The sequence below is a fragment of the Athene noctua genome, chromosome 5 (assembly GCF_965140245.1).
Source record: "Athene noctua chromosome 5, bAthNoc1.hap1.1, whole genome shotgun sequence".
In the NCBI taxonomy this organism is placed as follows: Eukaryota; Metazoa; Chordata; class Aves; order Strigiformes; family Strigidae; genus Athene; species Athene noctua.
The window spans coordinates 553,722-568,265 of NC_134041.1; the positions used below are offsets into that span (position 1 = coordinate 553,722).

Here is a 14,544-nt window from a genome sequence, read left to right on the forward strand (position 1 = left end):
GAGGAAGGCTCCGAGCAAATGCTCATCACCCCGAAAGCTGTGACCGAACCCAGGGGAGGAGGACGGGTGGTCAGCTGCTCCCTTCCAGTGGGAGCAGCGTTTGGTCCCCTGAAACGCTGGGCTGCGGCTGGGGTGCTGCACTGATGCTTTCTGTGGCGCTGAATTCCTCAGTTTCAGGACATGTAGGCATTAAACTGAGAGGGCTCCCTGGCCACAGAGACCTGCCTCGGCCTCAGGGAGGAAGAGGCTGCCGTGGTGGGATCCAGCGGGCACGGGCGGGATGCTCGCGGGGTGGGATTGGTGCCCAGCTGGGATTCTGACGGGCTGGGGGTTTCCTTCGGGCTCCGGAAGGCCCGCGGGGAGCTGCGTCCCAAGCCTTTCTGTGTCTGTCTTCTAACATTTACACTGGTCCAGCAGCATGTTGGTGTAAATGATACTGAACAGAAACACGAACCGAGCAGGACGGGAAGTGACTGCTGGGTGGAACCAGGGGCTGGCGGCAGATCTGCAGCGTGGTGTACGGCTTTAGTTCCCCTTCTCCCCCACTGAATTTTTCAGGAAGTAAATCAAAACAAATGAAAAAACACCTTTAACTTTGTGAAGTGAAATCTTCCCCACTTTTATTGCTTTAGGATTGTGAAATGCGGGGCGTGCATGGACGCCGTGGGTGGGCAGAGCCACCCGGCCCCCGTGGTTCACGTGCATCGCGCTGTGCGATGCGTCCGCACAGACCTCGGAGCAGGGATCACAGTCCCAGGGAACCGACACCCTGACTAACACCCCCGAGCAGCTGTGAACGCTGATTTCTACTCGGCTGGTAACACACTCGTGTCTTTGAATGCAGCTAAGGAATAATATTGCAGCAGGGTCGCTTGCAGCTAAATTTTGCTAATTTGAAAAAAGACCCCAGAAAATAACAGCATAATGAACTCTGTAATTGCTTCTAGAAGAAGAACTCAAGTTCTCCTGCTCTACCTGTTTGTTTTATTATTATTTTTTTTGAAATGATTTTTAATTAGCAGTGGTTGGAGTGGCTGCTGCAAAGCCTGGCCACAGCACCCGTCCAGCCCGGCACGCGCTAGGTGGCCCTCTGCTGCAGCTCTGCTTCAGGGCAAAACGCAGCTTTGCTCCGCGGTAGGATTATCATCTCTGTGACACAATTTTGCATATTTTCCTTCTGGTTTAGAGTTTGTTTTGGAGTACCTGTGTTGCTTTGTGGAAGCGAGTGTCTGAATGAAAGCTTACACACTTTGGGAAAAACAATCACTCAAACCAAACTGAGAGGGGATAAGCAAAAGCAAACACAAACGTCTGGGCGCACAGCTAAGATGGGCACCCAAACAGCTTTTTATTCCCAGTGGGCAGAAAAGCAGCCAGAGATCAGGGCTCGGAAGAGCTGCAGCCATGGGGCTGCGGTGTTGGGGACCTGCGTGAGCCCCCGGTGAGGAAAACGAGACGCAGGACCTGTCTGGGGCCGTGGGAGCTCAGAAAAGCAGCTCGATCTGGTTCAGCAGCTGGGAGTGGGAACATCTTTGTCTCCACGGTGGCCGGGATGGTGGTGGGGAGTGACAGGCTCCTCCTCTTCTCGATGGGGATGGGGCTGGCGGCTCCCTGGGACCTACCAGTCAGGGAGGGGCTGGTACCCCCCACCTCGTGCAGGCCAAGCTGAGAACATCTTGCCTTGGCGCTCTGAAACCACAGCAGACGCATCTGTACCTTCATCTCTCCAGACGGTTAAAGCTCAAGGTGAAAGCACAACATTCCTTGCGGACATTCACTGCGTTAGAGGACAGATGCCGCCGCCAGCAGCGCCCAACCCTCAAGCAGGCCAGCGGGGCAGCGCCAGGAGTTGTGACAGGGACATTGGCTGAGTTTAGGGACCCTCGGTGTAGCAGACGGTGCCTTGGGCTGAGAGGGTGGGGCTGTGGCTGCGGGTGAGTCTCAGTTGCTTTCCTCAAAGCTGCCGCTGCTGCTGCAGGAATGAAACCTCATGGTGCTGATGGGGTCCGACACGTAGCCTGCGAGGGGCAGAGACAAGGTCACCTGCGGCTCAACGTAGCAGCGAGTCTCCCCCCCTTCCCCTGCGGTGACAACGTCAACAAAGTAGCGTGCGTGTCATTTTGAGATAAATAGGCACAGATCATGCCGATACCTTTGGCTGTCTGCAAATCTCCATTCAGCATCAGCTGCTGAGGAAAAATGCAAATAAGCAGTAAGCTGGCGCTGTCATTCATGCACTGAACTCACGATAACCAAGCACAAAGAATGTTTAGTGACTGACATAAAAACATGGATCTCAGTGTTTTAATAACACTGTGGAAGTTTGCCATTAAACCCCCCCCAACCTTCTGCCCTTTCCACGAGAGCTTCGGAGGGCTCAAAATAAGCATATTCTGATGTTTCTAAACTGAATTTTAATTCTCGACACTACAAAACAGAAAGCAACTGCTCTCGCCAGCACTGTGTTTCCAAGGAGCCGCTCCAACAATGCCAAAGAAACCGTTTCTCCCTTTACAGGGTGTCACTGGTCAGCTGCTCCCAGGCACCTGGATTTTATCACACTAAGAAAAGTCCAGTGGCACCAACTCAAATTTCTCGGTAACTGGGTGTTGTACAGGGATGCTCGGAGTAGAGGAACTAGAACACAAACACCTCCTGGGGCACAGGGTGGGATGGTTGGCATGCATCATGAAGGCTCCCGCGTGCCAAACATAAGACACAGCTGCACAAAATGAAGGCTCTGCTAATCACAGCAGTGCTGCCCACGGCGCCCCGAAGTGTGACCCGTAGGCACGCTGCTTCATCTCCTCGTGACACGCTGTGCCTTCACCGCTGGCAGCAAAGCGTTTCCTGAGGGGACTCCCTCCTGGCCCGAAGGTGCTGGGCCCACGCTGTGCCCGTCCTGCGCCCGGGGAGCGGCGTGCCTGGCGCTGCCCCCAAAGCCGTGGTGCCGCGGAGTGACGCTGCGGGACGAGGCACCTTCAGGAGCAGGATGATGCTTCGTGCCGGCTGGAGCCTCCGTCGCTGCCCCTCGCCTCAGGGCTGCCACACGAAGGGGACCTGCTCTTTAATTAACGCTTCCGAGTTTCCAACCCCTCGCCGTATCCTGCAGGTGATGCCCAGGGAGTGCACGCGCATGTCCTCGCGTCGCGGGGCAGCTGCCGCGCTGCAAACCTGCCCAGGCCCTTCCCTGCACCTGGGAAACTGGGATCATGGGCTGCAGCAGCACCATGAGCTTCTCTGCAGCGTCTGGGGGCTGCAGCAGCAAGGAGAAGCCAGAGCCAAAGTTAAACTCCATATTTACACCAGTCTGAACTTCAGAGGCTAGAGCGCGTTCTCCGGGCAGTGTGCACCTGCCTCGCGGTTCTGCTGCTTTCAGGGTACCATTTAACTCACGATTTGTGAAACTTCCCCGGCAGAGCCGGTGCTTTGCTGTCACTGAAAGAGTCAGGGCTGTGTTTACTTGTAGCATTTCTATTTTCAGATGCACTCAATGAAGAAAATTGTTCGCTATCCCCGAGGCTGTGGCAGGAATGGGAGCAGGATGCTCTGGGGACTTTTATGGAGAGAGGAGAACAGTGAATGTATTCTCTATTGTTTACAGGCTGCAAGTGCAAATTAGGGTAATGGAAAGCATTAGGCAAAAAGCAAACAGAAGGAAAAAAGATCAAAATGGACATGAATGGGGAGAGACAGCAGTGAAATTGGCTTATGTGGCATAAATAAAGAGTGCAAATATTTGCGATCATTAGCGCAAGCACTCTAGTGGAAGGGGCCCAGGACCTGCTGTCTCGGGTGTGCTTTGCCTGGGCCGGGTCTCCAGGGCCGCTGCGCCCGGGCCTTGGCGAGGGGGATGCTGGTTCTGCTCGTCCTGGGGCTCCACGTCCCGGTGACTCGGGCTGCGGGAGCCGCTGGAATGGAGCGGGCGGCGGGAGTCGCCTGCCCAGTGCTGCTGCGTCTGGCAGGCGGGACCTGCCCGTTCCTCGGCACCGTCCTGGCCTTTTCCATCGTTAGGCGAGTGAGCGCAAGGCTCGGCTTGGCCAGCCCTTGGCTCTGACCACGGTCCTGGGGCCCCGACCAGCCACATCCTGCTCCTGTGCTTTGGGTCCCTTCTGTGGAAACTGTGGTCCAAGGAACAGGTATATTGAAAACAAACCTCGAGGTCCCGTGAGTGCACTCTGAAATCACTCATGAATCCCACAGGTCAGACGCCTCTACCAGCCCTTCACTCCCTTTTGTCCCTTTTTAACACAGACTTGAGAAACCCTCTGCAGCCTTGCCTGGATGGTTAAGTTCACTCAGCATTCCTGTTTCGTTCTTGTTTTCTTCCTCCTCGAGTTTTCCAGTTGCCAGGTACCCGATGAAAGCTGTGCCCCGAGCTCTCTGTAGCTGTGGGATCCACATGCAACAAGTAATAACAAAGTTTTTGTTCTTTTTTTTTCAGTTTTGAAGGTCATTACCTCACTGCTCATTATGAGAGCAACACTGCTGTTAGTGTTGTACTCACTAAATATTTATATGACCAGAGTTTCTCTTTTTCTCACCCAAGGTGCGCAGTTCAGGGGAGGGAGTGCAAGAGTCATGCTGAGGCCCCTGAAAAACAGCAAAGCTGAGGAGCTTCTGATATGTGCTTCGGGCAGAACAAACCCTGAATTCTCCCGGTGACAGAACAGGTTGGGGAGTGCAGATGTGAGCAGGGTTTGCGGTGTCAGTCTGCGCTCCAGGAGTAGCTCTGTCTCACCCAGCCTCTGCAGAAGCAGAGGGTGTAATGCCACCTCCTCACTCCCAGACCCACCACCTCGGCCGAAAGGGCCCCCAGCTCCGGCGTCTTGGGGGCAGCCGCCGTGGAAGGCGCCGCGAGCTGCGGGAGCCCTGGGCCAGCCCTCACCAGCTCTACCTGGCCGCGGCCACTGGCTGCGCTGAACGCTGGTTTTCTCGTGAGGCTTTCTGGTACCTCAGCGAGGTTTTGGTTAACCGCAGCAAGATCCTCAGAGGAGCGCTCTGCATTAACTCACCGTTTTTGTCGATTGGCGGGTACTGGAAGTTTCTTCTCATCTCATCCAAAGACAGACCCTGGGAAGGGTGTTGCCCAGCGCTGCAAATAATTAAATAAGAGGTGTCTGTTCAGATAAAACTGATAATGTCACATCTCCAGACCATAAGAACTTCTACAGAGTTGGAAGGAAAATGCAGTAACATAAACTACATCAGCCTGATGCCCAGCCGCTGGCCTTTGCACTAAACAAAAACCAAGAGGAAGTTATGAAGAGAGAACATGAACCACCTGCTTGCTCGTGTGACATCCATTCTCAAAGCACCTTCCCTCGGGTACACTGCTTGGGGCTTCCCTGATCCTCGGGATCTGTCTCCTCTGCCAGCGCGTCTCAGGTTGCCGGCAGACAGAAACCAAGCGCACACAAAAACCAGAAGCCCAGACTGCTCTCGTTTAGCCCTTAGTTCATTTATTTCCAAGGAGCTGCCGAAAGAACAAGGCAAGGGATGGTGGTTCCAGCGAGGCAGCTGACGGCCGGGGGAAGCAGCGCGGCACGCGAGCACAGGGAGATGCTTCAGAACGGTTCAGATGTGACGGAGGGCCCAGATCTGTCAGACACTGGGTCGTGGCACTAAAGAAGACCTGCTGGATTAAAGTGCTCCATGAAAATAGCACCTTAGAGGTGTGCTTTAAAAGAGGCTCTTTCGTTTGGCCTGCCTTCAGAGTATGCTTACCTAAGCCTTGAGAAGCCTTTTAATTGAGAGTATCATCAACCACAGTTCTCTGGCTTTGACACTTTTCCTGGTCCAGGAGGAGGCGCAGCACCGAACAGAACTTTCTATCAACTTCATTAGATGCTGTGGCTATTGTTTATCTCACCCTATAAAAAACCCCAAAGGTCTGTCACCACTGGACATCTAAACTTAACAGGTGCATTCATGGCTTCTGGCTTCTATAGAGGAGTCGCTAAGATCCCATTTTTGTCACCTTTCTCCGTGGTTTTGAGAGGATACTAGGATTAGCTTTACCAGATTCCACTAAGTGCAGAGTAACATGCCATCAGCTTCACTTACTCCTCAAGTATTTTCTCTGGCAAAACTTACCAGAGTAGCTTTTCAACCTCTAAAACATGAAGTCAGGGAAAGGACAGGGTGGTTCAGTGAACCGTCCCCGCAGCAGAACGCGAAACGTTGACACGGGCTGGTTGTTTCAGGCTTCCTTGGGGCTTCTCTGCTTTTCTGCCTTGAACCCACCACTCCTCTACCACTGATGCAAGTGCTGGGAGGCTCAGGACGGGTCCTGCAGCTCTGGCTTTGAGAGGGGTGGCTGGACGCGGGCTCCCTTGGGCGACACGGCTTGTCGAAGCGGCACCGTGCCCCGCGGGAGGAGGCGGGCAGCTGCCTGCCGGGCTGGAGGCAGGTCAGTGAGCATCAGCGGTGCCCTGAAGGAGCAGGCGAAGCTCGCTCCAGCTCACCTGGTACCTCTGGAATATTGTTTCCACCCTCTTTTCACCGTCCCATCCTACCCTGCACTGCTCCTGGCTTCCCCCTGGCTGGAGCACTCACCTCTTTGCCCACTCTGCTCCCGGCTGTCCCAGAGAGCCATCCCTGCTCTGCACAGCTCCTCCGGCACCCAGCACCCACTCAGCCGCTCGCCCCGGCCCTCGCCTGCCAGCCAACCCGCCACGGTGCGGAGCACGGGTACATCTGCATCAATGGCATCACCGACGCTCATTTGTAATTAAGGACAAGAAGCCCTTTGGGCAGAGGAAGACAATGAAGAGGTCTATTGTGGGCAAAGACTGTGGTGAGAGGCTGAAGCACAAAACCCAGTGACCGACTGGCTGAAAGGACTGCAGACAGCTACTGCAGCACCCGCAGGCTGTGGGAAGGGCCAGGATGTCTCCAGGGGAAGAAATAAAATGTATATACTTTGCTTGAATTCTTAGCGCAGCACTCACAGGGTAATTCTTGACGTGTCGGCCCAGAGAGATGGGCCCGGGCCTTCTGGCTGGCCGGCAGCTGCGGAGGAACCACAGCTCTGCTCTGTCCCACGTGAGGATTTCCGCAGAAAGGAGAAACTCTTAAGCGAGTTACTTGGCCTCTTTGCCTTTGGAGCAGCTCAGAGCAAAACCAGCAGACATGAATCCTATGGTTTTGTAAACATATAAAGAAAAAAAAAAAGATGGAGAGACTGGCTGCATCCCGTTGTGCCGGAGAGCTAAACAGACACTGAAGTCACGGGGCAAGAACCAACCGAACAGCCGCAGCGTCACGGCTGCTCGGCTCCACGCACCGAGGGTTCAGGGGATGAATTATTTCTGCCCTGGCGAGGAGCTGCGCGCTGCGGGGCTTCACGGGACGTCGGTGGAGCGGGTGAAAACAGGAGGCAGCCCTGGAAATACAGTCCAGCTGGAGAGAGAAAAACGCGACCCCCCTCCTTCTGAAAATGCCTGTGCTTACAGAAACGAAACCCTAAGAAACAACTGTCGTTGGGAAGTGAAGTCATTAATCATCTCAGCGTGTTGTGTAATTGAAAACCTACTACAGCAACTGTGGAAACCGTTCCCTTTGCGTCAAGTGTTGTGCCTCTGGGAGAATCTTTCTGGGTGCTGGTTATAGACTTGAACGTCGTTAGTTTGTATGGCAGAGCCTCTGATAAAAGAATCCGCCTTTCCATAAGGGCCGGGGTGCAGAGGAGCCTGTTTCGGTGGGCAGACGGGCCCCGGCGCTGCTGCGGGAGCCCTGAACCACAGGACGCAAGAGTGCCCCCCACCCCCTCGTGTCTACACTAACCTCAATATGCCACTTCCTTATTCCTTTCATGCAAATTCTTACATTCAACAGCAAAATCAGGCCCTTCACAGAAAATAAAAGCCTAGCTCGCACTGCCTTCACCCGGACCCCCGTGCCCGTCCTGCTCCAGCAGCGCGACACAAGCAGGGTGTCACCTTCTGCCAGATGGACATTTCAGGTCTGATCTATATTTTCATGCAGAAGATTTCAGGGTCTGCAGGCGTTTGCCTCCTGCCTCCCCATCCGAGCCCCCGAACAGGCAAAGGACCGATTCGTTTTGCTCCCGATTCCAGCTCCCGTTTTGGCTGGTTGAATTTCTGGCTCTCCACACCTCCGTTACCAGGAGCGAATCACCAGGGCAGGGCTTGCTCTGCTGTTACCGTTTCTGGCTGCTAAGTGGTGCTAAAGGGTAAAGTTTGGTGCAAGCTCACGGCTCTCCTGGCAGAGATTAAACGCACCGGTTCTTTTTCACCGCACTCTTGCTCCGCATTGGATAGAGACAGGAGATTGCTAAATTTGCCCTCAAAACCAGGTCTCCCAAGAGGTAGGGCAGACTTAACGGTTCGATAATATAGACAGCCCACCTGTGACTTTGCCTTAAAAAATACCCGTGTTCCTCTTATCCTTCTGTGTTCATAAATTGAGCAACAGGCAGGTTTTAGATGCACTCTGGTAGGAACAGCCCCAGCAGTCCCGACTCCCACAGATCTCTGAGGCTGAGACCCTTCCCTTCTTCCTCAAGGAAAAGGGACTTGGCATTAGTGTCTCTGCCTCTGTCCCTGTTGCTGGCTGCCTGTCCCTGCCCTTCTCAGCAGGGCCACCTTCCCCGCCGCTCCATCGGCCGGCAGCACAGCCCCTTCAGCCCTCAGTCACGGCACCGTTCCAGATTAAGATGAAAAAACCAAAACCTAGAATCCAGACCTGAGAAGCACAACATCAGAAGGCAGCACCTCTTCAATTATTTTGCTTTTCTGCCGCAGCTGCTCTTGGGGATCACTGATCTCTCCCTGTTTTATCTTCATCACAGGCTCCTATGGTCGGAGAACTGGGTGTTCTTCCTGTCCATAAAGCTCCCTCTTGTTAAATAAACTCCACTGCTACTACGAGTCTAACAGAGGGGAGGGCGTGTCAGAAATTAGCTTTCAGACACTTGGTTGGGCACAAGCTATGCACTCCGTGAGGGGGACCTGTACCTATAAATGTAACAGGAAACAAACCTTCTTGTACATAATATCATGGCATCCCAGTGTGACCTTTCTTCCCAAATTTGCTCATTTCTAGGATTTTCAGCTGGGTTTTCCCTCCTCCTCCTAATCAGAAGGACACGTCTGCCTTGTATTTTGGCAGAGAGAACAAGTCATGCTCCTGATGTGAGTCAGCAGATACCAACTTTCTGCAGGGCTTAGGTTTGTGCTGAGAGGGGAGCTCACGGGAGAGGGAGAGCTCTGGCCCCCTGCAAGGACCAGCAAACCCTGCCCTCCTGCTCTGGTGCGCCACACCAGCGCAGCCTTCTCTGATTTCAGAGAGTACGGAGAGGTTGTACTGCCTCCAGTCTGACAAATGGTCTGTCGACCCCACAACAGCTCCCGCGGGAGTCCGCGCCCTCCCGGGAAGGGCTCGGCTTGGCAGCAGGAACTGCTCGGGGGGGTCTCTGTGAGCCCTGGGGGGCTCAGTGCCACCTGAGGCCTCCAGCCACCTCCTGTGGCTCTGAAACGCTGCCCGTGGTCTAACCTGGGTTTTCCATCTTGCCACTGATGCCACACACTGCAATATTTTTCTCTTGACTTTTTTTTTTTTTTTTTTTAATCTAAAGGAAAACAGGTCTTTTAGCTTTTCTTTGGTGAAATTTTTCAAATTGAAAATGCCTTGTGATATAAACACTGTCCTTCCCAGAGCTGTGGGCAGGTAGGGAAGGTACATCCATCTAATGACCACTTGACGCCGTCCCCGTGGAGGGGCAGCCCTCAGCCCTTTGTTTCCTGTGATAAAGCACTGGCACCGCGTGCAGAGCCCGTGTGCGGAGGGACTCGATTTTCTACTATTTTGACGTTACTCACAGTGAAGAGTGCAAACGCTGAGCTGTTGTCTTGGCAGCAGGATGGCTTCCACAGCGCTCAGATAACCCAGACACCCCCCGCTACAGCGGTTACGGGAAGGGACAAGACTGCAGAAGTGCTTTCCCCGGCCGCTGACCAACCCTGGGGTGTGCTCCTACCCTCTGCCTTCCCACACAGCCACGTCCCCCGGCTGGGCACAATCCCTGCTGCAGGGAGCCCCCGTTCTGGGCGTGAGCCCCGTGGCCTCAGGGAGGACACGCTCCATCCGATCAGAGCCAGGGCTCTCCTCAGCCCCCGCGACCGTCCGTACCTCTGGGACCAGACGGCGTAAGCCCGCGCATTCAGGGCATACTCCAGTTCAAAGCGACTGCGGAGTGCCGCAACGTGGCTACGGCCAGGGCCCCCGCGCCCAGCGAGGCAGTCCGACGACGAGGAGGGAGACAGAGAGCCGCTGCTGTTGCTGGAGGCTGGAGACATTAACTGGATTTAAAAAAAAAAAAAAAAAAAAAAAAGGTGTGTCTTTTATTACATATTTACAAGTCTTTCCTCAGCGCCCTCTTGTAAGTTGTGTCCCACATTTATAGTTTGGCTGAAAGAAGCGATGCCTGCTGGCTCTGATCAGGTGGGGAGGTGTGGGTCCTGCCTGCCAAATGAAGTGCTTAATTCATCGTGGCCCGGGGTCTCCATGCTGGGGTCGGGTGGCTCCCAGGAGATGGGGCAGCCACGAGTTATCTGGCCCGGGAGCATCCATGGGCAGGTGGGAGACGTCCCTGCCTGCGCGGGGGGAGCCGCCGGCCGGGGCCTTCCCGGCTGTGCGGGAGAGAGGTCAGTGGTGCCCAAGGGCAGCGGGGGTGTCCGAGCATCCCGGACAGGGACCCCCAGGGACGGGCAGCGTGAATGGGGGGCTGGCACGGCCTGTGGGCTTGTACACACTGACCAGCCCCACAGCCCGGGCACCCGCCGCAGCAGGGACCTCGGCTGCCTGGCATAAAAGGTCCCTGCTGCTCCTCAGGAGGAGCAGGAACCATCTCCTGAGAGAGGAGAAGAAAAGGGAGAGGAAACAGAGGGAGGTGGAAAACTCCCCACCTTCATCAGCTGCAGTACTTAACTTCCAGGGGATATTGCTCCTTGAAACTCCCCTCAAACGAGGCTTTGTCCCTGGCACAGCGGAGCTCAGGTCTAACTCCCCAGCTAGATAATGCTGCGTGTTTTTCTTTTTGTGTGTAAGCTCTTGCCCCAGATTTCTTCCTGCGTGCGTTGCTGCCTATGTATCACAGAAGTCAGGTCTCCCATGACATGACAGAGTTTCTTATGATATAGTGCTTCACTTTTTTTTTTTTTTTACACTTAAAAGCTTTCACCTACGCACAGAGCAACCAGCTGCTGTCAGAGCATGAAGAAATGTAATAGATTATGGGTGTCTTTTCTGACCCTTAAGCTCAAGAGCAGCGATCCATTTTAAAAGGAGGTTGTTTTTTTGTATTTTTATTTAAAACTCTTACGTGCATATGCGCACACACATACACACGCACAGAGAGAATATAATTTCAGGAACTGCATCCCTGAATCATTTACTTTCTGTATCTTACACCGGGCTGAAGGCTGATACATCCATCTGTGTCACAGCCCCACTCCGAAGCAGGATTTGCCTTTGCATTTACCCTTCCTGTGTTCTCTCTTTTTACCTTTCTCCCAGGGGTCTTGGCCAGTTTCTCTTTTCTTCTTTTTAAACCAAAGTCTTGAATGGGACGCAGGGGAGTAAAGAGTTCTGCCTGGGAGGGCTGTGAAGTGCATCCCACGGCACCAACACACTCTCCCTTCAGCTACTCCCCGAGTAGCTCCCGACACACCCAGCGGTACCTGGTCCCTGCCTCTTCCTCCTGGCACCCGTGCAAACCACAACATGCCTTAAAACCATGGCGTGCCGTGGGACGGAGCCCAGGCAGCTCGCAGGCTCCAAAGCCACCACTTCCCCCAGGCACTTGAGCTCCCGACCACGCGCAGATGCTCCGCGGCGGAGGGAAGGTCCTTACCTCAATGTTGCACAGACAGTCCTCTAATTTCGTGACTACTTCTGAAAACTCCGGTCTCCCCTGTGAACATGATAGAAAAAAGCAGAGTGGTGTTAAAAACAGAAGGGGGCATTATTTTCTGTGATGAAACTGACTCATAGACGTGTGGTGAATCACAGCTCCCCTCCGCTGGGTTTCAGACCCAAATGGCTTTGGGTCTGCTGGGAACCCGATGGGAGCTGCACGTCCCGTGCCAGGCTGGGAAGCAAAGAGGTGTGTGTGCAGCAACTCGGACGGAGTTACTCCTCTCTTTGCCTGTAACAACGCGATTTCAGCTCATAATGACCAGGTCAGGAGATTACAAAAATACTAACAATAAATTCCTGGCCCCGCTGGCACATTAGGCGTTCCCCCTCGTTGCTCACCCACCAGACCTTGGACACAGCGATGGCCATGAGGAGCCCCCCAGCGCTGCACCGACGGCCGCTGCACTCACATCACCCATGTGCCCCATCCCCGCGACTGCGCCCCACCCCGCTCCCAGACACGGCTCCATCCCCGCCTGTTTTATGTGCACAAGAGTCTGCGAGGCCGCGCTAAGGACAGGATCGGGCAACAACACACACACTCCTCCCCGGTACCGCTGAGCCACGGCCCGCTCCCAGCACAGTCCCCCCAGGGCAGCTCAGGCGTCCCGTACAGCAGGGCTGGACAGAGGAGGACTGGGAATGCCTTAATGAAGTAACTGTTAAAGCAGCCCCTCACTCCCATCACATCTTCCTCACAGCATTGCCTGCAGGGGGCAGGTGGAATATTTTGCTCATTCTGCTCATTATGGTGCTTCACTAATGGCATTCCGTCCCTCCCCTGGAGCGGTACGCTCAGGAGACATCCCTGTGTCAAGGATTAATCTACATGCTCGATAGTTAAGCGAGACACTTTGGAAGAATTGCTTGTTAATCTCTGCAGTGAATTTACAGTAGGTCCATATCGACGGGTGCAGGGTAGGCTGCTGCCTCCGCAGCAAACCGTGCTGACGAGAGCGGGATCACGCTGCTTTATGCTTCTCTGCCCAGTGCCCCTCCTGAAGCTATTCCAAGGCCCTCAGGAGTAACTCAAAACCTTTGTTACCGAGAATGGTAACAAAACACCTTCAATAAAGCTAATTTCACTAAGTTTTTGCCCACATCTCGTGCAAAGTTCAAGGCATCCACTGGCTGACTGAGCTATCAATTGCCTCATATTTCTATCACGCAGCTCTAAAGCATCGGCAAGATTAAGTGATGTTGGAGTGGTACTGATGAGTAACAAAGTGCATTAGGATTCTGGAAAGATGGTTTCTTTTTATTGGGGCTAAATGAGCTGTGGAAATGCTAACAACATACGGTGACTATATCCATTACATAGTGCTTGCTTAAGTCAACAATTTAATATGACATCTTATTAATAAATTTAAACAGAATGTGATTTACATGCTGATGATTATTAGCAGCTACTTTATGGTTACATGGAGAACAAACCAAATCACACCTCTCCCCCACCCTAACATGAGCTCATGAAGTGCAAAGACAAGAACACATTCAAGAAGCCAGGAAGCACTAATAACAACAAACAAACTAGCGATGAAATAAATTAGCTACGCCCTGCAAATACACTGTATGTGCCACCCTCCCCCCCGACATATCCCGTACGTAACCAGTAAGGAACACGGGAAGGGGACAAAGCCCACTGCAGTCTGACGGTCGACCAAAGTCACACAAACCTCCCTCTCCCCCGTCTTGGTTGAGCACTTGAGCAACGTGCTTTAGTTCACTAAACCAGGTCAGAAATCTCTCAGTATCCAGGACAAGGACAGGTTTAGGGACACAATAACCAGTTTTTCTAATCTAGGGTAACTAGAGAACTCCAGGGCACAAATCCAGGACTCTCTCAAGTAGGAGATTCAAAGCCAGAGTATCTGGTTCAGTAACATGAGGCTGTAATATGAAACAAGGCCTCCTGTAACACCAGAAAACGACACAGGTTCTAAAATCTGCTCCTATTAATCAGAAATGAAACTTCCATGTTGCCCAATGAAGGCCTCAAATGCCAGAATAGCACCAGAACAACCAACCAAACCAAGTTTCCAAACCCAGAGCCTACCCCCAGACTGTTTCTTGGTGGAACATTTTCTGAGCAAACTGAATTTCCAGTCTCTGGAGCGTATTTCTTGAGCCACGTGCCAAAATTGCCCTGCAGCTGCTGCAGGGGCGTTTGCAGAGGTGACGTTATAGAGCACGCGGGGTCCCTCTCCATAGTCCCCTGCGGGAGAAAGGCTTCACGGAGCTGACAGTCATCTGGCTGCTCTTTCCATCACCAGGAATGCTGCCAGAGCCCAGAAGTGATGAACAAACCCGACATTCTTACGCTCTACAAATGCCAGAGCAGGAACACTGTCCGTAAGACAGCCCCGACTGGTCTGAGCCCACGCAGGTGCCCTCACACCCCGATACCCACATCTGCATTTCCACGCGCAAACGTAAGGATCCGGGCATAATCCACCCAGTCAGGAGATACAGCGGGGTTGTGGCACCAGAGGAGTGCTGGTTATCCACCTGCCCGTGGAAGACTTGACCCTCGGTATAAGGACCAAGATCAGTCAGGGGAGGGTCGCTGTTGTTCCTCTGGCACCACTCAGTCCTGCTGTG

The 14,544-nt window shown here is 53.6% G+C and overlaps 1 protein-coding gene across 6 annotated transcripts in view; it reads right to left on the reverse strand.

Moving 5' to 3' along the window:
• Positions 1 to 588: 588 nt before the first annotated feature.
• The window catches only part of TNNI3K (TNNI3 interacting kinase), an 82,648-nt gene continuing 68,692 nt past the window's right edge, over positions 589 to 14,544 (reverse strand). For 2 of the 6 annotated variants that reach the window (XM_074905975.1, XM_074905974.1), the window contains exons 22-27: positions 11,879 to 11,938; positions 10,156 to 10,325; positions 7,289 to 7,387; positions 6,954 to 7,141; positions 5,016 to 5,095; positions 589 to 2,018 (exon numbers count right to left, since the gene is read on the reverse strand). In XM_074905975.1, the coding sequence (XP_074762076.1) occupies positions 5,052 to 5,095; positions 6,954 to 7,141; positions 7,289 to 7,387; positions 10,156 to 10,325; positions 11,879 to 11,938 (561 nt within the window). In that variant the 3' untranslated portion in view covers positions 589 to 2,018; positions 5,016 to 5,051. Of the gene's footprint in view, positions 2,019 to 5,015; positions 5,096 to 5,501; positions 5,639 to 5,727; positions 5,874 to 6,953; positions 7,142 to 7,288; positions 7,388 to 10,155; positions 10,326 to 11,878; positions 11,939 to 14,544 lie in introns of those variants that run through there. The other 4 variants (XM_074905978.1, XM_074905976.1, XR_012633652.1 and 1 more) reach the window with 3 other exon arrangements.